General features: G+C 42.0%; 1 protein-coding gene across 1 annotated transcript; it reads left to right on the forward strand.

Annotated features, from left to right (window-relative positions):
* The first annotated feature begins 628 nt into the window (after window positions 1-628).
* LOC136488145 (MADS-box transcription factor 23-like) lies at window positions 629-25,796 on the forward strand. Its single transcript, XM_066485167.1, has 8 exons — window positions 629-810; window positions 13,655-13,730; window positions 22,574-22,635; window positions 24,936-25,035; window positions 25,102-25,143; window positions 25,185-25,268; window positions 25,543-25,694; window positions 25,787-25,796. The coding sequence occupies exons 1-8, from the start codon at window positions 629-631 to the stop codon at window positions 25,794-25,796; spliced, it is 708 nt and encodes a 235-aa protein (XP_066341264.1).
* Window positions 25,797-26,734: the final 938 nt, after the last annotated feature.

The following is a 26,734-nucleotide window of genomic DNA, read 5'->3' on the forward strand; positions in this document are numbered from 1 at the left end:
TCGTAAATTAACATAGTAATTATCGTAACTCAAAGTGGTTACAGAATAAGTTATTTTATAGCCAGCTACACGGTAGTAGTTCTCTCTCTCTCTCTCTATATATATATATATATATATATATATATATATATATATATATATATATATATATTGTACGACACCTAAAACAAATTTTGGAGAAGGCAACATCCATCAATTAAGCAACTAGTGGAGCAGTTACCTAGCTAATCTTCATACCCTTTTTTTTTAAAAAAAATATGTCAAACTTTTCAGGTTCGAGGAGCATGTGCACGCAGCAGTAGTGCAGTGCTCTGCACGTGTCGGTCACCAATGGGAAGGAAGGAGAGGAGACCAAAGACAGAACAGATCGATACCGCGTACCAGCTTTAAAAAGCTCGCAGGTACGTAGTCCTAAACTCCTAATTTCCAAACCTACAAGAGTATGGTGCAGATACCAATAAGGCAATAACAAGGCATTTCTCTCTCCCTCTCCCCCTTTATTCTTCTTCTTCTTCTTCCCCTTCTTCTCTCTCTACTAGCTAGCTAGTCTCCAGATCCAGCTGCTTCCTGATCGATCGGACTAGCTCAGCAGATTAATCTCCGAGTGAGCTGAGCTCCGTGTGCCATCATGGTTAGGGGAAAGACAGTTATCAAGCCGATCGAGGACAAGACGAGCCAGCAGGTGACCTTCTCTAAGCGGAGGAGTGGGCTGTTCAAGAAGGCTAGGGAGCTGGCCGTCCTCTGCGATGCGCAGGTCGGCGTGCTCGTCTTCTCTAGCGCAGGTCGCCTCTACGACTACTCCAGCACCAGGTAATATTTGATTATTCTTGTTCCAGTTTCAACTCCCCGGCCTCGAAGTATTCACAGGATGAAACATCGTTTCACTGAGTCAAACAATCTGATAAACTGTTCAATTCTCGTATGTACTTCGGACAACACACATGTACTCTCTCCATCATAAAACAATAATGCCTATCTCGCTTTTTAAGGAGTTAAATTTTAATTAACTAGAATTTTTAAAAATAATAATATCAACATTTATATCACCAAATTAAATATTTTTATTATAAAATAGATATTCCCCTACTAAGCTAATGATATTTATTACGCATCATAAAAATTAGTATTTTTCTGTATATATATTTGATCAAGCATAAATCAAATAGCCGCGTGCAATGCAGTCGTAGATGCATGCAACATTAGCTAACTAATGCATGTGCAAATTATAACCTGACAACGTTTACTAGTAAGTTGAAGCAGTAACAACGTAGTTTTTCCTATCTTAATAAGTGATATGATTCAGCCAGCTGAAAACACTTAGCATATGTATGAACGTATATATATCAGAAATATTTGGAATATCGAATGAACTACAAGCTTTTATTGATAGGAAAACTGCTTAATCTTGTACTTGAATAATGTCTGCAATACGATTGCATGATCTATATATATCAGTCCTGCTTGGTAGAGCTCCACCAGCTCCAGATTCACCAAAATCAGATCTGGATCCAACTTTTGTAGCCAAACGATTTTGAATCCAGCAGCTCCACCGTGGATCCGCTTCACCAAAATGATGGTTCAGCCCCCCACATTCACCAAATTGATGGAGCAGCTCAAGGGGTGCTCTACCAAATCCAAGTTTGGTGGAGTTGAAAAAAAATTACCCACCATGCCACTCGTTACACAGAAAAAACGGTTCGATTCATTTTCTTCTCGTCGCTTCTTCCTCCCGAGCTCCATCAAAAAGACCCTGCCGAGCCTCCACGCCGGCCGCCCCGCACCCCCATAGGCCAGCCGTCCCGCCCACGCCCCCGGCGAGGCCGCACCGCCACGCTCGCAAGCCCGCCGGTCAGGGCCGCGCCCCCGCCGGCGGGGGCCGGGGCTGCCGTGGCCGCACTGGCCGGGGCCGGGGCCACCGTGCCCGCTCCTGCCGTGGCCGCGCCCGGCAAGGCCGCGACTCTGGCTCTTAACTGCGCGAACGTCTATCGGAGGAAGAAGAAGGCTATGATTTTTTTTTGTATTTTGCACCTGTCACACCCAATTTTAAGTATAAAATTGAATGCACTAAACTCATGTGTGCCCAGGGATCAGTCACACACATAAGTTAACAAATTACAAAAGTATCATCACAGTGTATCTTTCATCACGATTAATACCATAACATAGTCTTACACAACACAGTGGAAAATAAAAGAAAGTAGCTCTCTCGTGGTAGCTCCAACATAGGGACGGTCAACTAGTTGACCACAAGCCTAAAAGTCCTTAGGAAACTCCTCGTACTCGTTGACATCTGTTACCCATTCGGGATTTTTATCCAAATATAGAAAGTAAACAAGCATAAGTACTTCCCATACTTAACAAGATAACATGGGGTTATGAAAGCTCAAAAAGGATGACACTGGTTTACTGCAGTTAACATTTTTAGTAAGTCAAGATTTTATCATCAACTATTATCATGTTATGCTTAAGCCCCAATTAAACCCACATGATCAGATATCAGAATCAATTGTATCATATTATCATCATAGAACATTATAAAGGAGCAACAATAAATAACCAGTTATTCTGTGAGTTTTCCGGACCGCTCGTGACTGTGAGCACGACTGTTATAACAGTTTGTAACCCTCTACAGAGGTTGTGCACATTCACCGTGAGTCGTGTTTCCCCTATGCCTGGGTTAGTTACTCCCATAACACAGCCAAGGTGAGTGGGCGAGGTACACTATGAAGCCATTTCATAGGTTTCTCTAACAAGTTAGGGCCGCTAGGTTTCCTCGGCAGGCAGATGTAGGAACCCCCATTTCCTATGGCACATGTCCATCGCGGCTATACACATAGGAACAGAGGTAGCCCATTACCCAACGTGGCAAGCCCCTTTTGCGCCATAAAGGTAACCTCTAACAAGCTAGAAAAGGTCCTATTACTGAGCTAAAGTCAGAGCCATGTGACCCTCACGGTTGCATTGTCAGTCCTAGCTTTTGCCGACAGATAAGTCCTTATGGAGGGCCGAGAGCATCATGATCAAAAGTCATTTTCTCCTTCGCCCATTAATTCAGTTGTTTAAAAGCAACTTTTACCTTTTCTTTCCATATAATCATTGTTCAATATGTAGATCATGTACAATTATGTGGAGCGCTAGCAAACTACCCATATGCATATAACCCGTAGGTGACAAGGGAACATGGTAATCAACCACTAGGATGTCCTTAGGTTATCAAAGTTAGACACATGCAAATGAGTAATTAATAAATAGTGAATAGGACATCAAGTTAGATCCCATGCTATAATTGCCTTGGTTAACAAACTCCTGCTAGTCCTGCTGGTCGTCAAAGAACTCTTGATCTCCAACGTTCTCCTCACCGTCTGAACACGACCAACACGGCAACATACCACATTTCAGGAACATTCATGCAAAGCAAACAATCCTATAGTTAGAACAGTACACTAGCAGTATAGAAAACAAGATAAAAGGTTTATGAAAAGAATCTATGTCTCGCTACGATCACGTCAACGCGAAGTTCACGAAAATCGGAGCTAAAACGCGAAAGTTATGAATTAAACGGGGTTTCCTATAGCAATTTATTTAATTAAACCTAACCATGAAATTTAAAAGTTGCAAACATGGTTAATAGTGGTACTAACACGTAGATTATGCAATTACAAAACTAACGCAAGTGGAATGGGTCAAATCAGAGTTAAAACAAAGTTTTTATGAGCAAAACAATCCAGTGGCATTTCTGTAATTAGTGTGAACTATTTTCGGATTTAAATCAAATCTGTGATTTTTAAATCGGCCGAGGAATGCGGGTTCAAAATCACAAAATCTGGGGGTCTCTTTAGCAAAAGGACCCGCGAAGGGTTATCGGCCTCTCTGGGCCGTTGGATCACGGATGGACGGATTAGAAAAGATGGGAGGGAGAGAGAAAAGAAAGCACCGGTCGCAAGAGTGGCGTCCGCGGCGGCACAGCCATTGCCGGCGGCGAGGAGGTCATCGGCGAGCAGGAAACATGGCCTAGCGGCCTCGGTTTGCGCATCTGAGAGCACCGGGGAAGAGAGGAGGTGAAGGCGGCCTCGCCCAGGCCAAGAACGGGTCACAGCCGAAGCGGTGGTGGCCATGGCCGACGACGAGAGCTCCATGGCGCATGCGGCTAGGGCCCTAGAGGCCATGAAAATAAAAAATAACGGCATGGGGAGAAGGAGGGGAGCAAGGGGGTCTCACCGCGGGGAAAAACGAGGACGGAGGCAGCTCGGGGACGGCGGACCACGCGGAGGGGCAGACGGCAGACCTCGGCGTCCATCGGTGCAGCGGTTGCTGCTTCCGTGTGCTCGGCGAGTGCAAAAACAGAGCGGGGAGACAACAGGGAGGACGGCGAGGGGTTCGGCTCCCTTTTGTAGAGGCCGGGGCATGGGGCGGAGGGCGCTCCCACGATGCGAGTGGGCACGGGCGACGGTTGCGGCCTTGACCGCGCGATGCAGGAGGCTGGGGACGGCGCTGACATGCGGGCCCAAGCCATCGGCGACAGAGCAGGAGGGGGAGCGCGGTGGTGGTTGCCATGTGGTGCTGGGTCAGCGCCTTGCTGGGCCACGCGAGGCTGGGTGCGGGGCGGAGGGCGCGGCAGCGCGGTTGGGCTGGTGGGCTGGCGCGGAGGAAGAAAAGCCAACGGGCCGGCGGGGAAGGAAATGGGCCAGCAGGCCAAAATGAGGAAGGGAGGGGAAGAAATGAATTTCTTTTTTTTCTTTTTCCAAATCAAGTTTCTAAATTCATTTCCAAATGATTTTTGATTCCTTTTTAGTTTAAATCAAAATCACTCAACATATTAAATAAAATGCTGCAGCATGAGTGCATCAACATGTATCTATCCTTATGATTGATTTTAATTTCACAAAAAATATTATTTTCCTATATTTTAATGCACACATAATTGCATAAATAAATCAAATTTAACTATTTTGAAAGAATGCAAATTCTAGGGTGTTACAATTCTACCACCCTTAAGGTGAATCTCGTCCTTGAGATTCGGATGATTGCTTACTCAAACAGTTGTGGATAAGAATTTCGCAATTCCTCTTCTCTTTCCAAGTAGCCTCATCCAGCCTGAATCCTGGTGCCTTTCCAAGTACTACATTCTCCGCTATCTCCTTAAGTTTTTTATCCTCCAATTGACCCTTGCGTATCTTTTGCTCCACGGTAGGCTCTATCACCAATTCCATTACATTAATGACAAAACTGAAGTTGAGATACTCCATTTCAGCACACAACTCTGCTGGCATCAATGTCATCCAAAGTCCATTGGCATAACTCTTCCTACTAAATGCATCAGCTACGACATTTGCTTTTCCCGGATGATAATGCACTTCCAAATCATAGTCTTTGATCAATTCTAACCAACGACGTTGTCTCTGATTCAGATCTTACTGGGTAAAGATATACTTCAAACTCTTGTGATCTATATAGATATCACTCTTATGCCCAATTAGATAATGTCTCCAGATTTTCAAAGCATGAACCACAGCTACCAATTCCAAGTCATGAGTAGGGTAGTTCAACTCATGTTTCCTCAATTGTCTAGATGCATATGCCACTACTCTCCCTTCTTGCATAAGAACACATCCAAGGCCCAAACGAGATGCATCACAATATATAGAGAAGTTCTTGCTTAAATCTAGCAAAATTAACACTGGAGCTGTAGTCAATCTCCTCTTTAGCTCATCAAAGTTTGCCTGACATTTATCAGACCATACAAACTTAGCATTCTTTTCCAATAGAGCTGTCATAGGCTTAGCAAGCTTGGAAAAACCTTCAATGAACCTCCTGTAGTATCCAGCCAATCCCAAAAAGCTATGAATCTCACTTACATTGGTTGGTGGTTTCCAATTCAACACATCTTGCACTTTGCCTAGATCCACTGCTATTCGACCATTGGAGACAACATGACCTAGAAAAGAGACCTCCTTCAACCAAAACTCACACTTGCTTCGCTTAGCATACAACTTATGTTCTCTAACCTTTTGCAAGACCGACCTTATATGTCCAGCATGTTCTTCTTCAGTCTTAGAGAATATCAGTATGTCATCGATGAATACCACCACAAATTTATCAAGCAACTCCATAAACACCTTATTCATCAAATACATAAAGTATGCAGGTGCATTGGTCAATCCAAAAGACATAACGGTATATTCATACAAGCCATACCGTGTAGTGAATGCTGTCTTGGGTATGTCCGAGTTTTGAATCTTAAGCTGATGGTAACCTGAGCGGAGATCAATCTTGGAGAACACATAGGCTCCTCTCAACTGATCAAACAAATCATCAATCCTTGGCAAAGGGTATTTATTCTTGATAGTAACCTCATTAAGTGAACAGTAATCCACACACATCCATTGGCTACCATCCTTCTTATCCACAAAGATCACAGGTGCCCCCCATGGGGAAGAACTGGGGCGTATGAAACCTTTTTCTTGCAACTCTTTTAGTTGTTTCTTAAGCTCTTCTAATTTATTAACCCCAATTCTATATGGATGTTTAGCTATTGGTGCAGTTCCAGGTAATAATTCAATAATGAATTCAATGTCACGGTCAGGTGGCATACCTGGCAAGTCATCGGGGAAGACATCCGGGAACTCCTCCACAACACGATCTTGTTTATTAGCATCACCATCCAGCTGGTTCATAGTGGCTGCTGGCTGAGTTTGCACTACCACTTCTACACAGATTCTATCTCCATTGGGTGATGTCACAATAACAGATTTCTCCTGATAGTGAATCACTGCCCGGTGTTGTTTCATCCAATCCATACCCAGAATAAGATCAATTCCCGCTGTTCTCAACACAATAGGTTTCACTTTGAAGTCTAACCCCCTTAAGGAAATGCTAGCTGAGGGACTCCAATAAGAAGATGGCATGCTACCTCCTGGTGAATTTACTAGTATGGGGTTTTTCATGGCACATAAAGGTATGCTATGCATTCTAACAAAAGCTTGGGAAATAAATGAATGCGAAGCACCTGAATCAAAAAGTACTATAACAGAGATAGAGTTAACACTGAACGTACCCAACATGACCTCAGGCGTCTCCTGAGCTGCATCAGATGACACATAGTTCACTTTTGTAGTGTGAGGTGGTCGGGCGTTGAACTTCGGATTGCCATTCTGGTTCTGAGGAGCTTGCTGGTTCTGCTTCTTTGGACACTGATGAGCATAGTGACCTACTTCTCCATAGCGGTAGCATGCATTGGGGTTATTGGGTGCACCACTCTTCATAGGAGCATTGTTGGGCATTCCCTGGCGTAATGATGGGTTGCCGGTCTGTTGCCGGGGACGCTGATTACCAAACTGTTGCTGATACTGAGGGCGTTGCTGGAACTAGTTACGCTGAGGATACTGACCACGGTTTCCCTAGTTAGATGGTCCTTGATTCCTCTGTTGAAAACCCTGCTGGGGATAAGCACGCGGGTGGGTGTTGCTTCCAGAAGCTTGCCCTTGAAGCCTCCTCTTCTTGGCTTCCATCTCTTTGCGCTTATCGTCAATTATAATAGCACGATTCACCAAGGACTGAAAGTTAGGGTATGTGTTGGACATAAGTTGGAGCTACAGTCCATCATAAAGTCCCTCGAGGAAACGGCGTTGCTTCTCCTTATCATCAGCTACATCATTTGGAGCATAGCGTGATAGTTGAGCAAACTTGTCATGATACTCCGCCACAGACATGGTCCCTTGCTTAAGGGACCCAAATTCCTCTTGCTTCAATTCCCCTAGTCCATCAGGGATATGATATGACCGGAAATTGTCTTTGAATTCCCGCCAAGTGATAACAGGAGCATCGTTGGGGCGTCCATACTGGAAAGACTCCCACCAATCCTGAGCTGCTCCCTGGAGTTGACCAGAGGCATACAACACCTTCTCAAGATCATTGCATTGTGCTATGTTAAGTTGCTTTTCCATAGCACGCAACCAATCGTCTGCCTCCAAGGGGTCTGAGGTATGGGTGAACACTGGAGGGCGACCCTTCATAAATTCTCCACGCTTGTCTCTAACTTGAACAGGCGGTGATCCTCTTGTAGGTTCGTTATATCCAAGCATTGCATCATGGCTTGCATCAACTGTGCTTGCATTCCCATCAATTGCTCCATAGTCACTGGTGGCGGTGGTGGTGGATTCATGGGGGCACCACGACCACGACCACGACCATGGCCTCTGCCTCTTCCTCCTCTTGCGGCCATCTGCTTTCCAAACAAATGCGCAAAATTTTAGAGATTTCCAAATTATAGAGAACTTATAAAAGATAAGGAACAACGCTGAGGAATTTCTGGACAAGATTCAAATACAGCAGTTCGGTAAATCTGTCATAACTTGAGTTTCAGAGACCCAACAGAGGCGTACCAAGAACAGTTAGAAAGCTTAGGAGATCAGCTACAACTTTTGTTTAGAACTCTTTTACAGATTCTGACATACACATGGTAAAAAACAGAGCTAAACCGAATCTGTTCTGGGTTCTAGTCTGCGCAGAAACGTCAACTTGTGACAGCTAGATCTCAAAAACCTGAATAGATATTGACATGATTCCAGAGACATTAGAAAGATACAAAAGTCTAGATATCTCCACAAAAATTTCAGAATTTGTGGCAGCCCAGATTTTGAGATACAAGATAAAGAACACTGGCTGCTCCAGAAAATAGCACAACAGAGATAAGATAAAGCAACCCATTTGCATTAAGACCTCATCTAATCTTAAGGTTAAAATCTATGGAATTTGTGGACATGCCCACAAACTTTCAGCAATCAAACAAACTCCAAATCATCCAAGTTCACAATTAAAAACATCTAATCACTAAAGTTCACAAGACAAGACAAGACTAGACATGACACACGAACTAACAACGTCGTAGCTTTAAACAAGGCACCTAACATCTATAGGGCGGTGTCAATCATGGTGAACGACCGGGGCTTCTTCTTATAGATAGGTGGCAGCCCAAGTTGAGCACGCAGTACGTCAACTTGCTTCTAGAGACGCCTCCTGGCCCTCTGCAATGCACGCAGCTCTCCCTTGACCTCTTCATCTATCCCCTGCATGGCATGGACATGTTGCACAGTTGCTTCCAGAGTTGTATCACTTTCTGGTGGTGCCAGGACCTACCAATTACCCTCATGATCATTGCAAGGAAGGAACCTAAAATGATCCTCCTTCATGGCCTCAAAACGACGACCATGGTAGTAGATGTAAGCATCCTGCGCTGCATCTTCCATGCCATCCAATGCATGAGCCCGTCTGGCAGTGGCAAGATGGACAGTCTCCACCTCATGTGCATTCTTTATGTCATTCCAGGTGGTGACAACCAGCTCTACCTTCCAAAAAGTTGCCTCCAAAGGGTGCTGGTACTCCACACAGTAGTAATTGATGGAGGCATGTAGATCAGTGAAGTAGTCATCTAGCACATGAGTAAGGAGGGTGTGGTAGTAGGCCGTCTCCGGGGCTTGCTTGAAGTAGTACTTGCACGTCCAGCCCATCTCCTCATCCACCATAGGGACAGCTAGGGATGGCACAGGCGTAGGTGAAGTAGCTGATGACTCCGCTGGTGTAGCTGCAGCAGCATAGATAGGCGCAACAGCTGGAGTGGGAGCAGGTGCTGGTGCAGGAGTCAGGGTAGCCATCCACTCCCCATCATCGGAGATGACCACAATCTCCTTCTCCACCTATGGAGCACGGGGGGTGAACATAGCATGGTAGCCTACAGTGCTGAGGCGGGCGGTCTTTGGGTTACGAGGCATCTATAGATTTAGAGTAAGATAGAATTAGAATCAACAATTTTATATATTAGATTAAGGTATGGAAAACAAAAATATTTTAATAAAATAATAAGAATGAGACAGTAAGCAAGAAACCAGTGGAGCAAAGATGCTAAAACGACCATTTCTAACTAGGCTTGCGTCCTACAGTCAACACGGCTTTGATACCAATTTGTCATACCCAATTTTAAGGATAAAATTGAATGCACTAAACTCATGTGTGCCCAGGGATCAGTCACACACATAAGTTGACAAATTACAAAAATATCATTACAGTGTATCTTACATCACGATTAATACCATAACATAGTCTTACACAACACAGCGGAAAATAAAAGAAAGTAGCTCTCTCGTGATAGCTCCAACACAGGGATGGTCAACTGGTTGACCACAAGCCTAAAAGTCCTCAGGAAACTCCTCATACTCGTTGACATCTGTTACCCATCCAGGATTTTTATCCAAATATAGAAAGTAAACAAGCATAAGTACTTCCCGTACTTAACAAGATAACATGGGGTTATGAAAGCTCAAAAAGGATGACACTGGTTTACTACAGTTAGCATTTTTAGTAAGTCAAGATTTTATCATCAACTATTATCATGTTATGCTTAAGCCCCAATTAAACCCACATGATCAGATATCAGAATCAATTGTATCATATTATCATCATAGAACATCGTAAAGGAGCAATAATAAATAACAAGTTATTCTGTGAGTTTTTCGGGCCGCTCGTGACCGTGAGCATGGCTGTTATAACAGTTTGTAACCCTCTACAGAGGTTGTGCACATTCACCGTGAGTCATGTTTCCTCTATGCCCGGGTTAATTACTCTCATAACACAGCCAAGGTGAGCGGGCGGGGTACACTATGAAGCCATTTCATAGGTTTCTCTAAGAAGTTGGGGCCGCTAGGTTTCCTCGACAGGCAGATGTAGGAACCCCCCTTTCCTATGGCACATGTCCATCGTGGCTATATACATAGGAACAGAGGCAGCCCTATACCTAATGTGGCAAGCCCCTTTTACGCCATAAAGGTAACCTCTAACAAGCTAGAAAAGGTCCTATTACTGAGCTAAAGTCAGAGCCATGTGACCCTCACGGTTGCACTATCAGTCCTAGCTTTTGCTAACAGATAAGTCGTTATGGAGGGCCGAGAGCATCATGATCAAAAGTCATTTGCTCCTTCGCCCTATAATTCAGTTGTTTAAAAGCAACTTTTACCTTTTCTTTCCATAGAATCATTGATCAATATGTAGATCATGTACAGTTATGTGGAGCGCTAGCAAACTACCCATATGCATATAACCCGTAGGTGACAAGGGAATAGGGTAATCAACCACTTGGATGTCCTTACGGTTATCAAAGTTAGACACATGCAAACGAGTAATTAATAAATAGTGAATAGGACATCAAGGTAGATCCCATGCTATACTTGCCTTGGTTAACAAACTCCTGCTGGTCCTGTTGGTCGTCAAAGAACTCTTGATCTCCAACGTTCTCCTCACCGTCTGAACACGACCAACACGACAACATACCACATTTCATGAACATTCATGCAAAGCAAACAATCCTATAGTTAGAACAGTACACCAGCAGTATAGAAAACAAGATAAAAGGTTTATGAAAAGAATCTATGTCTCGCTACAATCAAGTCAACGCGAAGTTCACGAAAATCAGAGCTAAAACACGAAAGTTATGAATTAAAGGGGTTTCCTATAGCAATTTATTTAATTAAACCCAACCCTGAAATTTAAAAGTTGCAAACATGGTTAACAGTGGTACTAACACGTAGATTATGCAATTACGAAACTAACGCAAGTGGAATGGGTCAAATCGGAGTTGAAATGAAGTTTTTATGAGCAAAACAAATCTAGTGGCATTTCTGTAATTAGTATGAACTATTTTCGGATTTAAATCAAATCTGTGATTTTTAAATCGGCCGAGGACTGCGGGTTCAAAATCACAAAATCTGGGGGTCTCTTTAGCAAAAGGACCCACAAAGGGTTATCGGCCTCTCTGGGCCGTTGGATCACGGATGGACGGATTAGAAAAGATGGGAGGGAGAGAGAAAAGGAAGCACCGGCCGGAACAGTGCCGTCCACGGTGGCACAACCATTGCCGGCGGCGAGCGGGAAACACGGCCTAGCGGCCTCGGTTTGCGCATCTGAGAGCACCGGGGAAGAGAGGAGGTGAAGGCGGCCTCACCCAGGCCGAGAACGGGGCCGGAGGTCACAGCCGAAGCGGTGGTGGCCATGGCCGGCGACGAGAGCTCCATGGCGCACGCGGCTAGGGCCCTAGAGGCCATGAAAATCGAAAATAACGGCACGGGGAGAAGGAGGGGAGCAAGGGGGTCTCACCGCAGGGAAAAACGAGGACGGAGGCGGCTCGGGGACGGCGGACCGCGCGGAGGGGCGGACGGCGGACCTCGGCGTCCTTCGGTGCGGCGGTTGTGGCTTTCGTGTGCTCGGCGAGTGCAAAAACGGAGAGGGGGAGACAGTAGGGAGGGCAGCGAGGGGTTCGTCTCCCTTTTGTAGAGGTCAGGGCGTGGGGCGGAGGGCACTCCCACGACGCGAGTGGGTGCGGGCGACGGTTGCGGCCTTGACCGCGCAATGCGGGAGGTTGGGGACAGTGATGACGTGCGGGCCCAAGCTGTCAGCGGCAGAGCAGGAGTGGGAGCGCGGCGGTGGTTGCCATGCGGTGCTGGGCCGCGCGAGGCTGGGCGCGGGGCGGAGGGCACGGCAGCGTGGCTGGGTTGGCGGGCTGGCGCGGAGGAAGAAAAGCCAGCGGGCCGACGGGGAAGGAAATGGGCCAGCAGGCCAAAATGAGGAAGGGAGGGGAAGAAATGAATTTCTTTTTCCAAATCAAGTTTCTAAATTCATTTCCAAATGATTTTTGATTCCTTTTTAGTTTAAATCAAAATCACTCAACATATTAAATAAAATGCTACAGCATGAGTGCATCAACATGTATCTATCCTTATGATTGATTTTAATTTCACAAAAAATATTATTTTCCTATATTTTAATGCACACATAATTGCATAAATAAATCAAATTTAACTATTTTGAAAGAATGCAAATTCTAGGGTGTTACAGCACCCAGACGCATGGGCCCCGGTGGAAGTGAGATAGAGAGGGAGCTGGAGCTGTACCAAACACTTTAGTGAATCCTAGCACTTTTTGCACTGGTGGAGCTCTACCAAACAGGCCCATATTCTGGAACAAAGATGGTCGAGGATAAAATCATATATATAATTCTTTAATACTCTCTGATTAGAAAATGGATTTTATTTCAAATAAAACAATATGCCAATTCTAGGGATATAAGTTCTTCCTTTCTCTCCATTTACCATTGCAGTTGACAAGTTCTTATTTTCTGTTGGATCTCTCATATTCAATTATCTGTTCAGATAGCAACTCTAGCAAAGGCCCTCAAATCAAGGCCCCCTACTTAAGATTTGAGAACTAAATAAAAGACTGAAATTATAGAGAAAACAAAACTATATATAATTCATTAAAACTATCTACATGTCTCAAAACCAAGCCATAGCCATTAGACAAAGTAATCACTTTACTGTTGCCAATAGAAAGTCCACTTCTTTTTTATCAACTCGTCACTCTGTTTGTAATATCAAACATCATCTCATTAGCTTACAGTCAGTATTTGAGGTAATTAAGGTTAAAATTAGAAGAATGCCATGTATATCATCATGCGAACTTTAGGTTTAGAAACTTGCAGTTATGGTAGAAACTTACATAAATTCGTAACATTACAACAAATTTACTCGTTGTAATGTGAACTTCCTTTTATTTTTGAGCTAACAATAGTTTATTGGATAAAATGACATGGTTGCTCGTTGTGTTTGACCAGCACAAGATCTATTGTCGAAAGATACCAGGATACAAAAGAGGGCAGTCAACTCATGAGCGCGAGCACTGAATCTAAGGTCTTGTGCAATACTATCAATATTAATTTTTAAGCGATTCTCATCATTAGGGTTCATATTGACACATTACTTTTATGTTAGTATATAATAGTAGGCAGAATTTTCCGTAACTTCTTTCAATCCACATTATGCATGTGGTTCTTTTCACCAATCGGTTAGTTAAGCCACATGCTTAATAATTGATCTTAAACAGCTTCTATGTTTAGGAGTCCAGAAAGCTCAGAATTGCAAAAATCATGTTCGCTGCAGCTACTGCTGCACTTATTTCGGCTGTTCCTACAGTAACTCATGAGAAGAAGTTCCTGCAGCTGCAGCCGCACATAAGCTGAAGGCAGCACAGCCAAGCAGGCTAGGTAGTCAGAGCAATCACATATATATGTGGCAATTAAGTAAACCTTTTTTCACTGTAGACTTTTACATTATTATTGTTATCCTTAAATAATATTCACTACCAAGGGATTACATAATCGAATCATAGAAAATCTTAAACAGAGTCCTAAAATGTATGTTTTTTAAAAGAAAGACTGTGGAGCAGAGTTCCTCCGTATAATAAAACCTAGTCTGAAATTCGGTCCTACGGAGAGTCAAACTCAGGACCTGAGGAGTCCTCCTAGAATCATCTAACCAACTTAGCTAGAGAGCAGTCCTAAAATGTATGTTGACTAATGCTGTGGCAATTATATACAAGACATAATTAAGTATCCATTAGACTAACAAAACTAGAATATGTAAGGAATTAATATTCTAACCACATTTCTACAGAACTTCGTTATTATAGAAGATACATAGAACAACGATACAATATAAGAATTGGGTGGCCCAGAGGTGTCGCACCCGGTTTTAAAAACAAAACCAGATACACACCATATGTGAGCCCAGGAAGTCAAATCTCACATATAGCTACAAATAAGGGTAATATCAAAAGACAATGCTTAAATACATAGCGTATTAGTATAAAGATTATAACCTCAGAGTATAGACAACGGAAAGACAACTCCGATCTTCAGGCGAAGACTCTAATTCCACATGGACAATTGACTGGTTGATCACAAGCCTAATTTCTCCAAACTCTAGCAATCTGGTACCCATCCGGGATTTTTCCAAAGATTTAAAAAGTAAAGCAAGCGTAAGTACATGTTGTACTCAATAAATATAACATGGGGTTCATGAGGCTCAAAAGGCTGACACTGGTTTAACTGCGATTAGCTTTTAATGAGTCATGATTTTAGCAATTGAGTGGCAACAAAGTTATGATAAGCCCATAAACACATGATCAGGTAAGCATGAATAATGAATAGCATAAACAGTAATAATTAATGAGCATCTTTATCATTGGTATCATCAATGTTCATCATCATTAACCATTAGTGATCATCTATTCCGTAAATGTTCCAAGGCCGCTCGTGACCGTGAGCACGGCTGATATACCAGTTTTACACTCTGCAGGGGTTGTACACTTTCACTGTGAGTCGTGATTTACCCTTTCGCCCGAGGTGATCAGCCTCTTGACCCACTACCAATGAAGGTCGGCAGGGTTCACTATGAAGCCTTTCAAATGTTCGCCTAACAAGTTAGGGCCGCTAGGTTTCTGTGGCCTGCGAATGTAGAGCTCCCCTTCCGACAGGCACAATGACGCGCAGCCTATACACTGACGGACAGAAGCCGCACTATACCCAACCCGGAACACACCCCTCTTGCGCCACAAGGGTAACCACTAACAAGCTAGAAAAGGTCCTCATACTGAGCTAAAGTCAGAGCCATATAGCCCTCACAGCTGTACTGTAAGTCCCGGATGATCACTTACAGATAAGTCCTTAGGGAGAGGAATCTAGAGCACCATAAAAATAGCCAAATGCTCTAGCCCTCTTGTTCCATGTTGCTAAAGAGCATCTTTTAGTGTTTATTGCATATACCATTGGTCAAGTTACAAGATCATGGTTGTAGTTGAGCACTAGCATCATACTACCCAATGCAATACCCCATAGGTATCAAGGTACAAGGTAACAAAGTACTAGGAAATCCTTAGTGGTAGTCAAGGTAGACACATGCAGTATGAATTAAATGATTAAAGGTGTATAGGACAACAAGGAAGATCCCATGCTATACTTGCCTTAAACACCAATCCTTCGGTAAGCTTTAATCTTCAACGTTCTTCTTCTTCTTCTTGATCACCGCGTATATCTCACCGACTGGACATGATCATAAAGCACCACACAAGCATCCATACAATCATACATGAAGCAAACAATAGATCTAAATTAGAACAGTACACCAATCAAAAAATCGAGATGAAAAGTTTGTAAAACGAATCTACATCTCGCTACGAACACACAGACGTGAAAAGCACACTAATCGGAGCTACGGTTAAAAAGATACAACTACCGAGAGATCTACTCATAAAACTACTAGCTTCATGTGTTTTAATTATATGAAAACATATATAAGATATTTTATAGATAATAGAAATTAAGTCAAATTTAAATTTGAAATATGATACTAAAGTAAAACAAATCATATTTGATTTATAAAATCTAGTTACATAATCATTAATCAAGATATGATCTAAACCATGAAATTTCAGAAATAATAATATGGTAAACACTGTTACTAACGCGTAGATCTCATTGCTATGAATCTAACGCAACTTGAATGGACTAAAACGGATCTAAAACGTAAAAGATATGAAATAAACAAGATTTCCTTTAATAAAATAATAGATTAAATCTAACCATGAATTTTAAAAGTTGAAAACACATCTAACAGTAGTATGAACATGTAGATTATGAAATTACGAACCTAATGCAAGTTGAACGGATCAAATCAGAGTTAAAACGGAGAAGTTATGGCTTAAACAAATCTAGTGGCAAAACTGTGAATAGCGAAAAACGTATTTTCGATCTAAACCGACGAAACTGCGCTTTCCAAAGAAGAAAACGTAATCTAGTAAATACGCAATGGACCGCGGGTTCTATAATAGAAAAACTCGAGGGCTCTTTTGCAAATCTAGCGGCGAAGGGGTATGAGGAGATCTGGACCGTTAGATTAGAGAGGAACGGCTCAGATTGGATCGGCGGGGGAGAAGAGAGAGCTGGCCACCGGCGTTAACAGGGACTGCGGCGACACCATTGCCAGCAAAAGAAGCTCGGCGGCGAAGCAAAGAAACGGTCCTACGGTGCACGGTTTTCGACGGGGAAGCCACGGGAGAGGAGAGGAGGTCGAGGCAAACTTACTGCGAAGGTTCTCGGCGGCACGGAGCAAGCAGAGACGGCCCTTCGCTCGGCGGTCGACGGCTACTTGGCGGCGCTAGATTGCAGCGCGGCTACGGTGGCTCGGCGAAGGCGGCTGTGGCGCTGGAGGGCGGAGTAGGGAGGCGGCACGAGCTCAGGCGGCTTATAAGGGCGCAGGAAGGCGTGGGCGGCACGACACCGAGGCGTGGCGGGGGGGGGGCATGGGACTTCGAGGCGGTGGCGAGTCTGGCTCAGGGACGACTGGAGGAAGAAGACGGGTTGCTGACAAGGCAGCCCCACTTGCCATCGGAAGAAAGGAGAAGAGGGCGCGGGCAACTGGCTGAGCCGATTGCTATGCTGGGCCGCGCGATGGAGCAAGGAAACGCGGGCGCGAGTGGGCCGGTGCGGGGAAAACGGGCCAGCGCGAGAGAGGGGTAGAGTGGGCCTGCGCGCGCGGCTGGGCTGCGAGAGGCAGAGCTGGGCCGCGGAAGAAAACGGGACACGGAAAAAAACATAGGAGGAGCAGCAGCTGGGCCGGCTCGGGATAATCCTGAGGAGTAGGGAAGAGGCCGGGTCTTTTGGCCAAATGAGAGAGAGAGCATTTCCCTTTTTAATTTCTTTTCAAATCCAATTCAAATATGAACCAAATCAAATTTGAACACGGATTAAAATAAATTTACAACTCAAGTAAAAATGAGGAATTTTATTAAGTCTTCCCAAAAATATTTTTTACAACTTTTTAAATTCCTTTATTTTCCTATTTCTTTTTATTTTTCTTTTCTTTTATTTCAAGGTCATTTTCAAATTCATTTTCAAAAGCAATTTAAACCAAATTGAATTTTAACCAAAACCACTCAATTAATTAAATCAAATGCACCGGCATGTATGCACATCCATGTTGCTACCTTATGATGAATTTTAATTTAATAAAAAATTTTATTTCCCTATATTTCATGAGCACAAAATTCCAAATTAAATCATTTTAGCTCTATTTCCAAAAATTCAAATTTTGGGGTGTTACAAGGGGGATGAATCAGCCCACTTGCACTACTATACCTAGAACTAGAGGATCACCTAAGATCAATCCTTAGGGCCAACACACTAAGCCAAGTCTTAAAGGCATGATCACACTAGCAGTAGACCATTAGGTGTGCAAAAATGTAAACTATGGAGAACAACATACTAAGACAAAAACAAGTCTATGATAAGCTTCACACAAAGGTTCAAATACATACGAGATAAGCAACAAAAGCAATGCTCATGAATGAAACAAGAGGACAATAGGCAACCAGATTTTTCCCCTTTGGTCTCAGATAGTTGTGACTATCTCCTAATCCACGTTGGATCACCTTTATGTCACCAAGACCACAGTTAAGCTCCCTTGAGAAACCAAGCCTCAGTCTCCACTCTAGATTGACAGCCGAGCACAAAGGTAGGAGCCTTCCAAATAAGAACTACACCAAGACGGTCACCTAATGCTCTTGTGGGCCATCTAGGTGGTGGAAAATACCATGGGTAACAAGTCTCCAACTTCGACTTGATGAATCTGCAAGCCAAAGATCTCAAGGATGCACACAAAGATCACTCCTAAGCACTCTCATTGACTTGAAATGGCCTCACACCCTTCACAAAGTCCCTCAATCCCAATGTGAAGACACATCCAAGTGACCAAGTGTAAACATATATATAGCCCACGGGCGGGTTGCTAGCCATTGGACAAAAGTGTGCAGACACAATGATCACCGGATGAACCACTGGGTACCAAAACCCTATGACAAATCATATGGTGATGCGACACTGCCCAGTTTTCCTATGATTAGAAAAGAATATGCCAAAATATTCCTCACCAGATGATCCACCTCTAACACTAAGATATGCCACTGGAACATACAGTGAACACCAGTAAGCACGGCCAACCCAACTCAGGTTTTCCATAGTTCCACTAGATGATCTGCCAGGCTCGCAAAAGTGCCATAGGAACGTATGGTGGTCACCAGTACACATGGCCACCTTTGAACTAGCTGTTACATAGTTCCACCAAATGATCTACCGGAGGCCGCAAAGACACCACTGGATCACATGGTGAACACTAGGAACTTGGCCAGGCTGAGTTGAAGTCTTGCGTAGTGCCATAGGATCATCTGCTGCCTTTGAATGATTGAAACAGTGCACAATCTAGTGCACTTTCTGGCTCTGTCTTAAGTCGAATCTTGTCCAATTCAACTTTGCTTGTTTGAGGTCCATCTGAAATTCTCAATCCATTAGAGCCACTTGTGAGCTGACTTGGTATGAGTTACTCATTGTGTGCATACAATTGCTCTGAATTCAAACTTCCATTAAGCTACTCGTCGTTGATCCCCAATAGTACGTACGACCAAAGATATTATAATAAAATCAGGGCTGATATCTTAAAATTGATCCGGGTGATATTTTTTCACGTAGTTTCCAAAAATGAAGAAAAAAATCACCAATCCAATCAGCGTGCACCACATGCGAGCCCGAGCAAGGATCAAACCTCTTTGTACATTGTCATTTAAAAAACATTATAACAAATAGTTGTGATGGGATTGAGAAACTCACATACTAAACACAATCAAGCTTGTTTAAAGTAATGTGTCCAAAGTTGGTTTGTTAACATATAGGAAAAAGTCTACTTAACCCCCCACCTTTCATACAAGGTCTACTTCACCCCCAACTATGAAACCGTCTGTTTTACCCCCTGAACTTTCCAAAACCGTCTAGTTTACCCCCTGGGCACCCCAACTATGAAACCGTCTGTTTTACCCCTTGAACTTTCCAAAACCGTCTAGTTTACCCGCTGGGCGGTTTTCAGCGGCGTTTCTACTACAGTAACAGCGGGTTTACTACAGTAACGATGGGTTTGCTACAGTAATGGTGGTTTGCATTTTTTTATTTTCGGTGAATCTTTGAAAAATCACAGTAAATCATAGAAAAATCATAAAATAAAAAATCTAATTTTGTTGGACTCCACATGAGTAGATCTACATAGTGAATATATAATACGGTATGCTTTAGTACAAAATTTTTACTGTAGCCTTAGATTAATTGGAAAATCTAATTTTGTCTGTAATTAATTAGAATTTATCTATAACTAAGTTATACATAGTCCAATGAGTACGAAATTTTTACTATAGTTCAAGCATACAATAATTAGCATACCGTAGCAAAATCGCCGCTGAAAACCGCCCAGGGGGTAAAATAGACGGTTTTGGAAAGTTCAGGGGGTAAAACAGACGGTTTCATAGTTGGGGGGTGAAGTAGACCATGTATGAAAGGTGAGGGGGTTAAGTAGACTTTTTCCTTAACACATACATGCTGGGAACTTATGGGGCCACAATCTTGTATTTTGATTAGCGTGTTACATGACGTGAAATTCGGACATGCTAACACGTATGGATGTTGGGACCAAAACCGTGAACTTTGGACATGCTGACACGTACGAAAAGTTATAAACAGACACGTTAGATGCATGGACAGCTAACACACTAATCAAAATATGGCATGTCCAAAGCTGCTAAATAAAAAGATTTACCACATCTAATAAATCATGCATGCATCAATAATCTAGAAAAAAATTATATCTAAATGTTTTCTTATTTATCCTATTTTGTAAAATATAAAAACTAAATAAATATATATTGCCTCCTAAGAGGTAATATGTGATCGTAATCATCCAATCCAACTAAATGAACAGCTCAGTTATTTGAGAGTACCGCAGCAAAGCCCTCGTCCTTTAGACTAGAAATCTCCTGAAGGTACTTCTCAAAATCCTTAGGAATAGCAGACTCTATATACTAAAAGCAAGTAAAAGCTCTAGCCGAGTGGACTCCATATGGAGAAAAAAACAGACTCAGTCTTTGTAGGCTTCTATGTGGCCTGGTCAAGCTTAGCAGTAACAGTGGTGGCCTTGGTAGAGATACACGAAGAAGCAACACCAGCCATTGTAGCAGTAGAGGAATCCTGAAGACGAGTCACCAACAGATCATTTGAGTCAAGTGAGACAGCGCTAGGGTGTCAAACAACATAGAGATAGAGTGATAGACGTGTCAAACTAAAGGCTGCTTGGCAAGAGAAGGGACACTAATCCAAGTATAATGTCCAAGGTGTGGTCCCGGCGAATCTGGACTAGAGGAGGTCCTATATCATGTCCAACAGTAAACTAAGGTGATGGAGGAGCCATCAAGCCAAACTGTAAGCCCTACTGCTGAAAGAACAAGATATGAAGAGCAGCAAAGGGCGGGGTTGCACTGATAAGTGAGTGAGATGTATTGGCCTAAGCTGAGGTATGGCAATGCCAATCTGCTGAAACAGGTGTGAAATTATAAGAGTGTTCTATTGTTTGTCCTCATAGATTTGATCAATCAACAAGTTAGGATACAGCAGGTATTGAACATGTGGATTCAAATCACTACTACTGAGAGTATTTGTAGTCTCTAGGTGGTTATCCAGTCGCCTCTACAAATCTGATTTCTACAGGCAGCTAGGAACAGAAGATGCCTTAGAAATAGAGTTTGTCGGGGCAGCTCGAAATATAGCCGCCTCTACAAATCGTTGTGTAGAAATCATAAGTCTAGGCCCAAAAAAGAGCAATTTTTATTAATAGAGGAGATCCTACCAGGCTCAAAGTCAAAAGTTACGTGATTTTTTGCGCGAAAAACGTGCGTTTTGTGGCGACAAGGGATCGATCCCGCGACCTAAGGCATTACGCGATACTCCTCTAACCACTGTACCAAAAAGACAGCAGTCTTCATAAGGCATATTCATTCTCCTCATATTATCTACATCCTATTTTAAACTGAGTATTTGAGATCCTAAACAAATTCAAATGAAAAAAGTTTTTAACAACAAAGTTGTAGATATCGTCAAGAACTATAATTTTGCTTTTGGTCGTTTCTCCAGTAGAGGTCGTTTGAAAATTTTGAATTTGAAATATGAGAAATGCAAACGTAGTTTTTCTTGGATAGATGATTTCAAATGAAAAGGTTGTCAACTATAAAGTTGTATAACTCTTCGAGATCTATAACTTTGTTTTTGATCGTTTTTACATCCAAGGTCATTTGAAAATTCGAATTTTAATGTGCTGCACCATTTTTACAGATGGCTCTAGATCTAGCCGTCTCTACAAATTGATTTTTAAAAGCGGATCTAGATCCCGCCGCCTCTAGAAATCCATTTGTAGAGGCGGTTGCATTTAGAGCAGCCTCTAAAGATAGGAGCATTTGTAGAAGCGGCCGAAATGAATTTGTAGAGGCAGCTTGTTTTGGGACTGATTTGTAGAGGTGGCTCTAAATTAATTAAGCCGCCTCTATTCAAAAATAGAGGCGCTGCTAAAAATCAAATATGTAGGAGTGGATATAAATTATCTATTTAGTATCTAAATCCCTTGGGTTGGATACTCTTTCTAGAAATAACATACCATTTACACCCCTATTCACGATACAATTAACTGCTCCCATTTTTTTTGCCTTTCTGTTAAAGTGTTAGTGTTGCAAAAGTAGTACACACATATCTTCAAATACATTTCTATTTTCAGTATTTATTTTACAAAGTAAGATAAAAACTGTATGCTTCTTTGCTATCTGTTCCTGCATGCAGTTTTGGCAAGCTGAGGCAGCAAACTTGAGGCAGCAACTGCATAACTTACAAGAAAGTCATATGTATGATCCCTTCCCATCCCCCCTTGCCCCATCTCCCCTCCCCTTTGAATTATACGGATGTGCAGTGTTTGGAAACTAACAAGCATATTTCAGTGTGCATCCACAACTCGACAATATGGTTTAATTATAAGCGTGAGGAAGAAGAAAATACTACTTGCCATTCCCCAACAACATGGCAGTTCACCTGTAATGCTGTCTTGGTGTTATGTCCAAAATGAATGCGGACACTTTAGTATGTAATAAATGAGCTCTCTGATTTCCCCAGAAAGAGAGAAGAATTAAAAACGTAAAAAGCAAGGATAATGTTGTAATGCGGACATTTTAGTACGTGATACAATAGTGTGTCACAATAGGAGTAAAAAGCAAGGATATAGCAGTGAAACAATATTCCAACATAAGTCCATTAAGTGCTATCAAAATTTACTCTGAGCGGATAGATGTGTTCCGTTATCCATGCTTCATGCATTCTATTCATTGCCCACGAGAAATGCTGACAAGATAGAGTCAATCTTTTCTAATATCAGGGCCAGACATCCTAGGACCTGCCGTATAGAAAACAAGGACGACAGATCTTCTCACATCGTATAGTGCACCACTGCACAACGATAATGTTGAAAATCTATGTTTGAAAAATGAATGACTTTGTATGATAACAAACGAGAGCATCAACCATAAAATGCTACCAAAAGCTGACTGTCCATTTTTGTTATACTAAAGGATACATACATTAGGAAGTCGAAACACACAAATAAAAATCTAAGAGAAACTTAAAAATTACTTTGGTGTGCAATAAAGTTGGAATGATACGTTGTCTCAATCACTACCGGAGACCGGCTCTTTGCCGAGTGCCAGGTGGTTTGCCGAGTGTTGTTTTTCGGACACTCGGCAAAGACGCTTTTACCGAGTGTTTTTTTTGACACTCGGCAAAGAGGCTCTTTGCCGAGTGTTTTTTTTGACACTCGGCAAAGAGCTTCTTTGCCGAGTGTTTTTTTGACACTCGGCAAAGAGTTTCTTTGCCGAGTGTTATTTTTTTACACTCGGCAAAGAAAATTTCAAAGCACATTTTGAAGCAGTAAATTAATTCAAATGAAAAAGTTTTCAACTACAAAGTTGTATAACTCATCAAGATGTACAATGTTTGTTTTGGTCTTTTCTTCATACGACAAAGTGAAAATAAATTTGTTCACAAATCTAACATATCTCTCTTGTAGTTTATGAAACTACAAGAGAGATATATAAGATTTGTGAACAATGTTAGAACGACCATGTCGGATGAACAGATGACCAAACAACCAAAATAAACTTTGTAGATCTCGAAAAGTTATGAAACTTTGTAATTGGCAACTTTTTGATTTGAAAACATCTTGTCATGCAAAACTGCGTTTGAATTTCAAAATTTTAAAATTCGAACTTTTCAAACGACCTCGGATGAAAAAACAACCAAAATAAACTCTGTAGATCTCGAAAAGTTATGAAACATTGTAGTTGACAACTTTTTGATTTGAAAACATCTTGTCATGCAAAACTGTGTTTGAGTTTCAAAATTTTAAAATTCAAATTTTATAAACGACCTCGGATGGAAAAACTTCCTAAACTAAAAGTGTAGATCTCGAAAAGTTATGAAACTTTGTAGTTTACAACTTTTTGATTTGAAAACATCTTGTCATGCAAAACTGTGTTTGAATTTCAAAATTTTAAAATTCAAATTTTGTAAACGACCTCGGATGGAAAAACTTCCTAAACTAAAAGTGTAGATCTCGAAAAGTTATGAAACTTTGTAGTTTACAACTTTTTTATTTAAATTCGTTTAGGGCCTCAAACATGCAATTTACACTCAGTTTAGTATAATATATTGGGAACTAAAACAGAATCTAGACACAAGTGAGAGTGTGGTGTAGTGGTAGAGGAGGTACGTGCACAGCGGGAGGTCTTGGGTTCGAATCGCGTCGGCCGCGTAACCATGAAATTCACGCGAAAAATGTCGTAGATGGGTGGGCGCTGGCCGGTGGGGGCCTCCATCGATAAAAAGAAAATTTCATTTTTTTTGGTAAAAATTCCCATTTTTTTCGGGTTTTTTCGGTTTCAACTTTGCCGAGTGTCGGTCACTCGGCAAAGGCTTTGCCGAGTGCCCGATAAAAGACACTCGGCAAAGTTGGCTTTGCCGTCACTGTTTTTAGCGAGTGCTGTTCGCCGAGTGTTACACTCGGCGAACCATTTGCTGAGTGTTTTATGTCTTTTGCCGAGTGTTTCGGGCACTCAGCAAACTCAAGGAGTCCGGTAGTGAATAAGCTATACTGCAGGCAATTGCTGGGACAAAATCTTTCTGGTCTGGAAGCAAAAGAGTTGAAAATTTTAGAGAACCACCTGGAAATGAGCCTCCATAACATTCGGAAAAAGAAGGTAATATCTGCTTCCCGATGTGGAGATCAATCACCAGATGAGAGTCATTAACACGTCTCTTCACAGGATAGCGTAATAATCAATCAAATTCAAGAGTTGAACAAGAGGGTTAAAGAGATTATGGTCAACTCTCCCTAATTGAATTTCAGGAAAACATTATGCTTCAAGAATACAAGGAACTAGAGCATCATTTTGACATCAATCACCAGGAGAACATGAATTTGCAGAAAAAGGTGGGATCCTATTACAACTAGTATTACAGAAAAACCCGAAATAGAAATATTCTTCTATATGTTTTTAGAAGAGCTTGAACTAGGGGAATGCCTCCCCTGAGATATTTCGTTAAGGAAAAAATTTCAACCACAAGGTCAAGAAAAGGCCATGAACCCCGTCTATTAAATAGCACGAGTGGCCTTTTTTTTGGAAACGGAGAGTTGAGCTCCCAACCAGTAGGTCCAACACATTCTGAATATTATGTTGCGAGTTTAATCCTATTTTGTTTCTTAGGTGCATGTACAGCAAGGAGTAGATGGTGGAGATAAAAGTTCTGGTACTGAGTACAACATTGCTGGTCCAGATGAGGATTTAACTTCAGTTCGTCTGGAGCTAGGCCAGCCACAGCACGTAGCCAAAGAGCAACTGGAAGAACCAACATTGAGGTAAGTGTTTCATGCTAATCTGACAAACTATTTTTTTTTGTTTGATATCAGTGCATATCAAATAATATGTTGACCAGTCACTGAAATTTCAGACGGCTTTGACTGCGTTGAATGGGAGAATCACGAGCGGGCTTACAAGCTGGAGTTGGCTTTACCATTACTACAGGCGCTATATCAATAGTCCTGCAACTGTTCAAGTTCAAGTGCTGTGAAAACAATTGCATTAATTGTACTCATCAGTATCATTTGAACACATTTGTCTATAGTATTCAGTATGATTGTTTTTTTTCGAAAGGATGGCAAAAGCTTTGCCGCAAATTTATTAGATGATAAGAAGAAAAATCTTTACACACGAAAACAGGAAGCAAAACAGAAACAAAACCTTTTTACAACTAGAACTACTGGAACTGAACTGTCCATGACAACTGAAAAAACCTGGATTGTTCAACTGCTAGGCGATGGCCATAAACGAAGCTTGCATCAGCTATGATTCCGTCATTCCATTGGTTCTTATTGATTTGGCGTCTCCATTGCCATGCGGCACTGGGTAATATCATCTTTACACAAGCCCACAACCTGTCTTGGGTTTAAAGATTTTTGTTGGAAAGTTCGCCTGTTTCTCTCCTTCCAAATGTTCCACCAAAAATAGATTATTATCCCATCAAACTTTCTTCTCAGTATGATTGTTGGAAAGTCTATTTTGTATTGTCCTGTAAAAAGATGGTATACCTGTCAGATCATGGATGAAACTTGTAAAGTATCTGAGTCAGCATGTGTAAGATTCATCTAGTAAAGTTTTACATCCACAAGTGTATTCATCATACTCATACACGCTTCTGGTGTAGAGTCTGCAGGTTACCCATTGCATAAACATCTTTTATGAACAAGTTCTACTTTACGATTTGTCCTGCTGTGTGATTTCTAATTTTTCATAACTTCACAACAAGATGCCAATTTTTTAATAGGTGTTGTTGGGCCGAACACGTGGTCAGAATGAACAATATACTAACCGGTGAATTTTGGGTGTCTAGGCCTTTGTA

Source organism: Miscanthus floridulus, chromosome 10 (assembly GCF_019320115.1).
Source record: "Miscanthus floridulus cultivar M001 chromosome 10, ASM1932011v1, whole genome shotgun sequence".
Classification (NCBI taxonomy): domain Eukaryota; kingdom Viridiplantae; phylum Streptophyta; class Magnoliopsida; order Poales; family Poaceae; genus Miscanthus; species Miscanthus floridulus.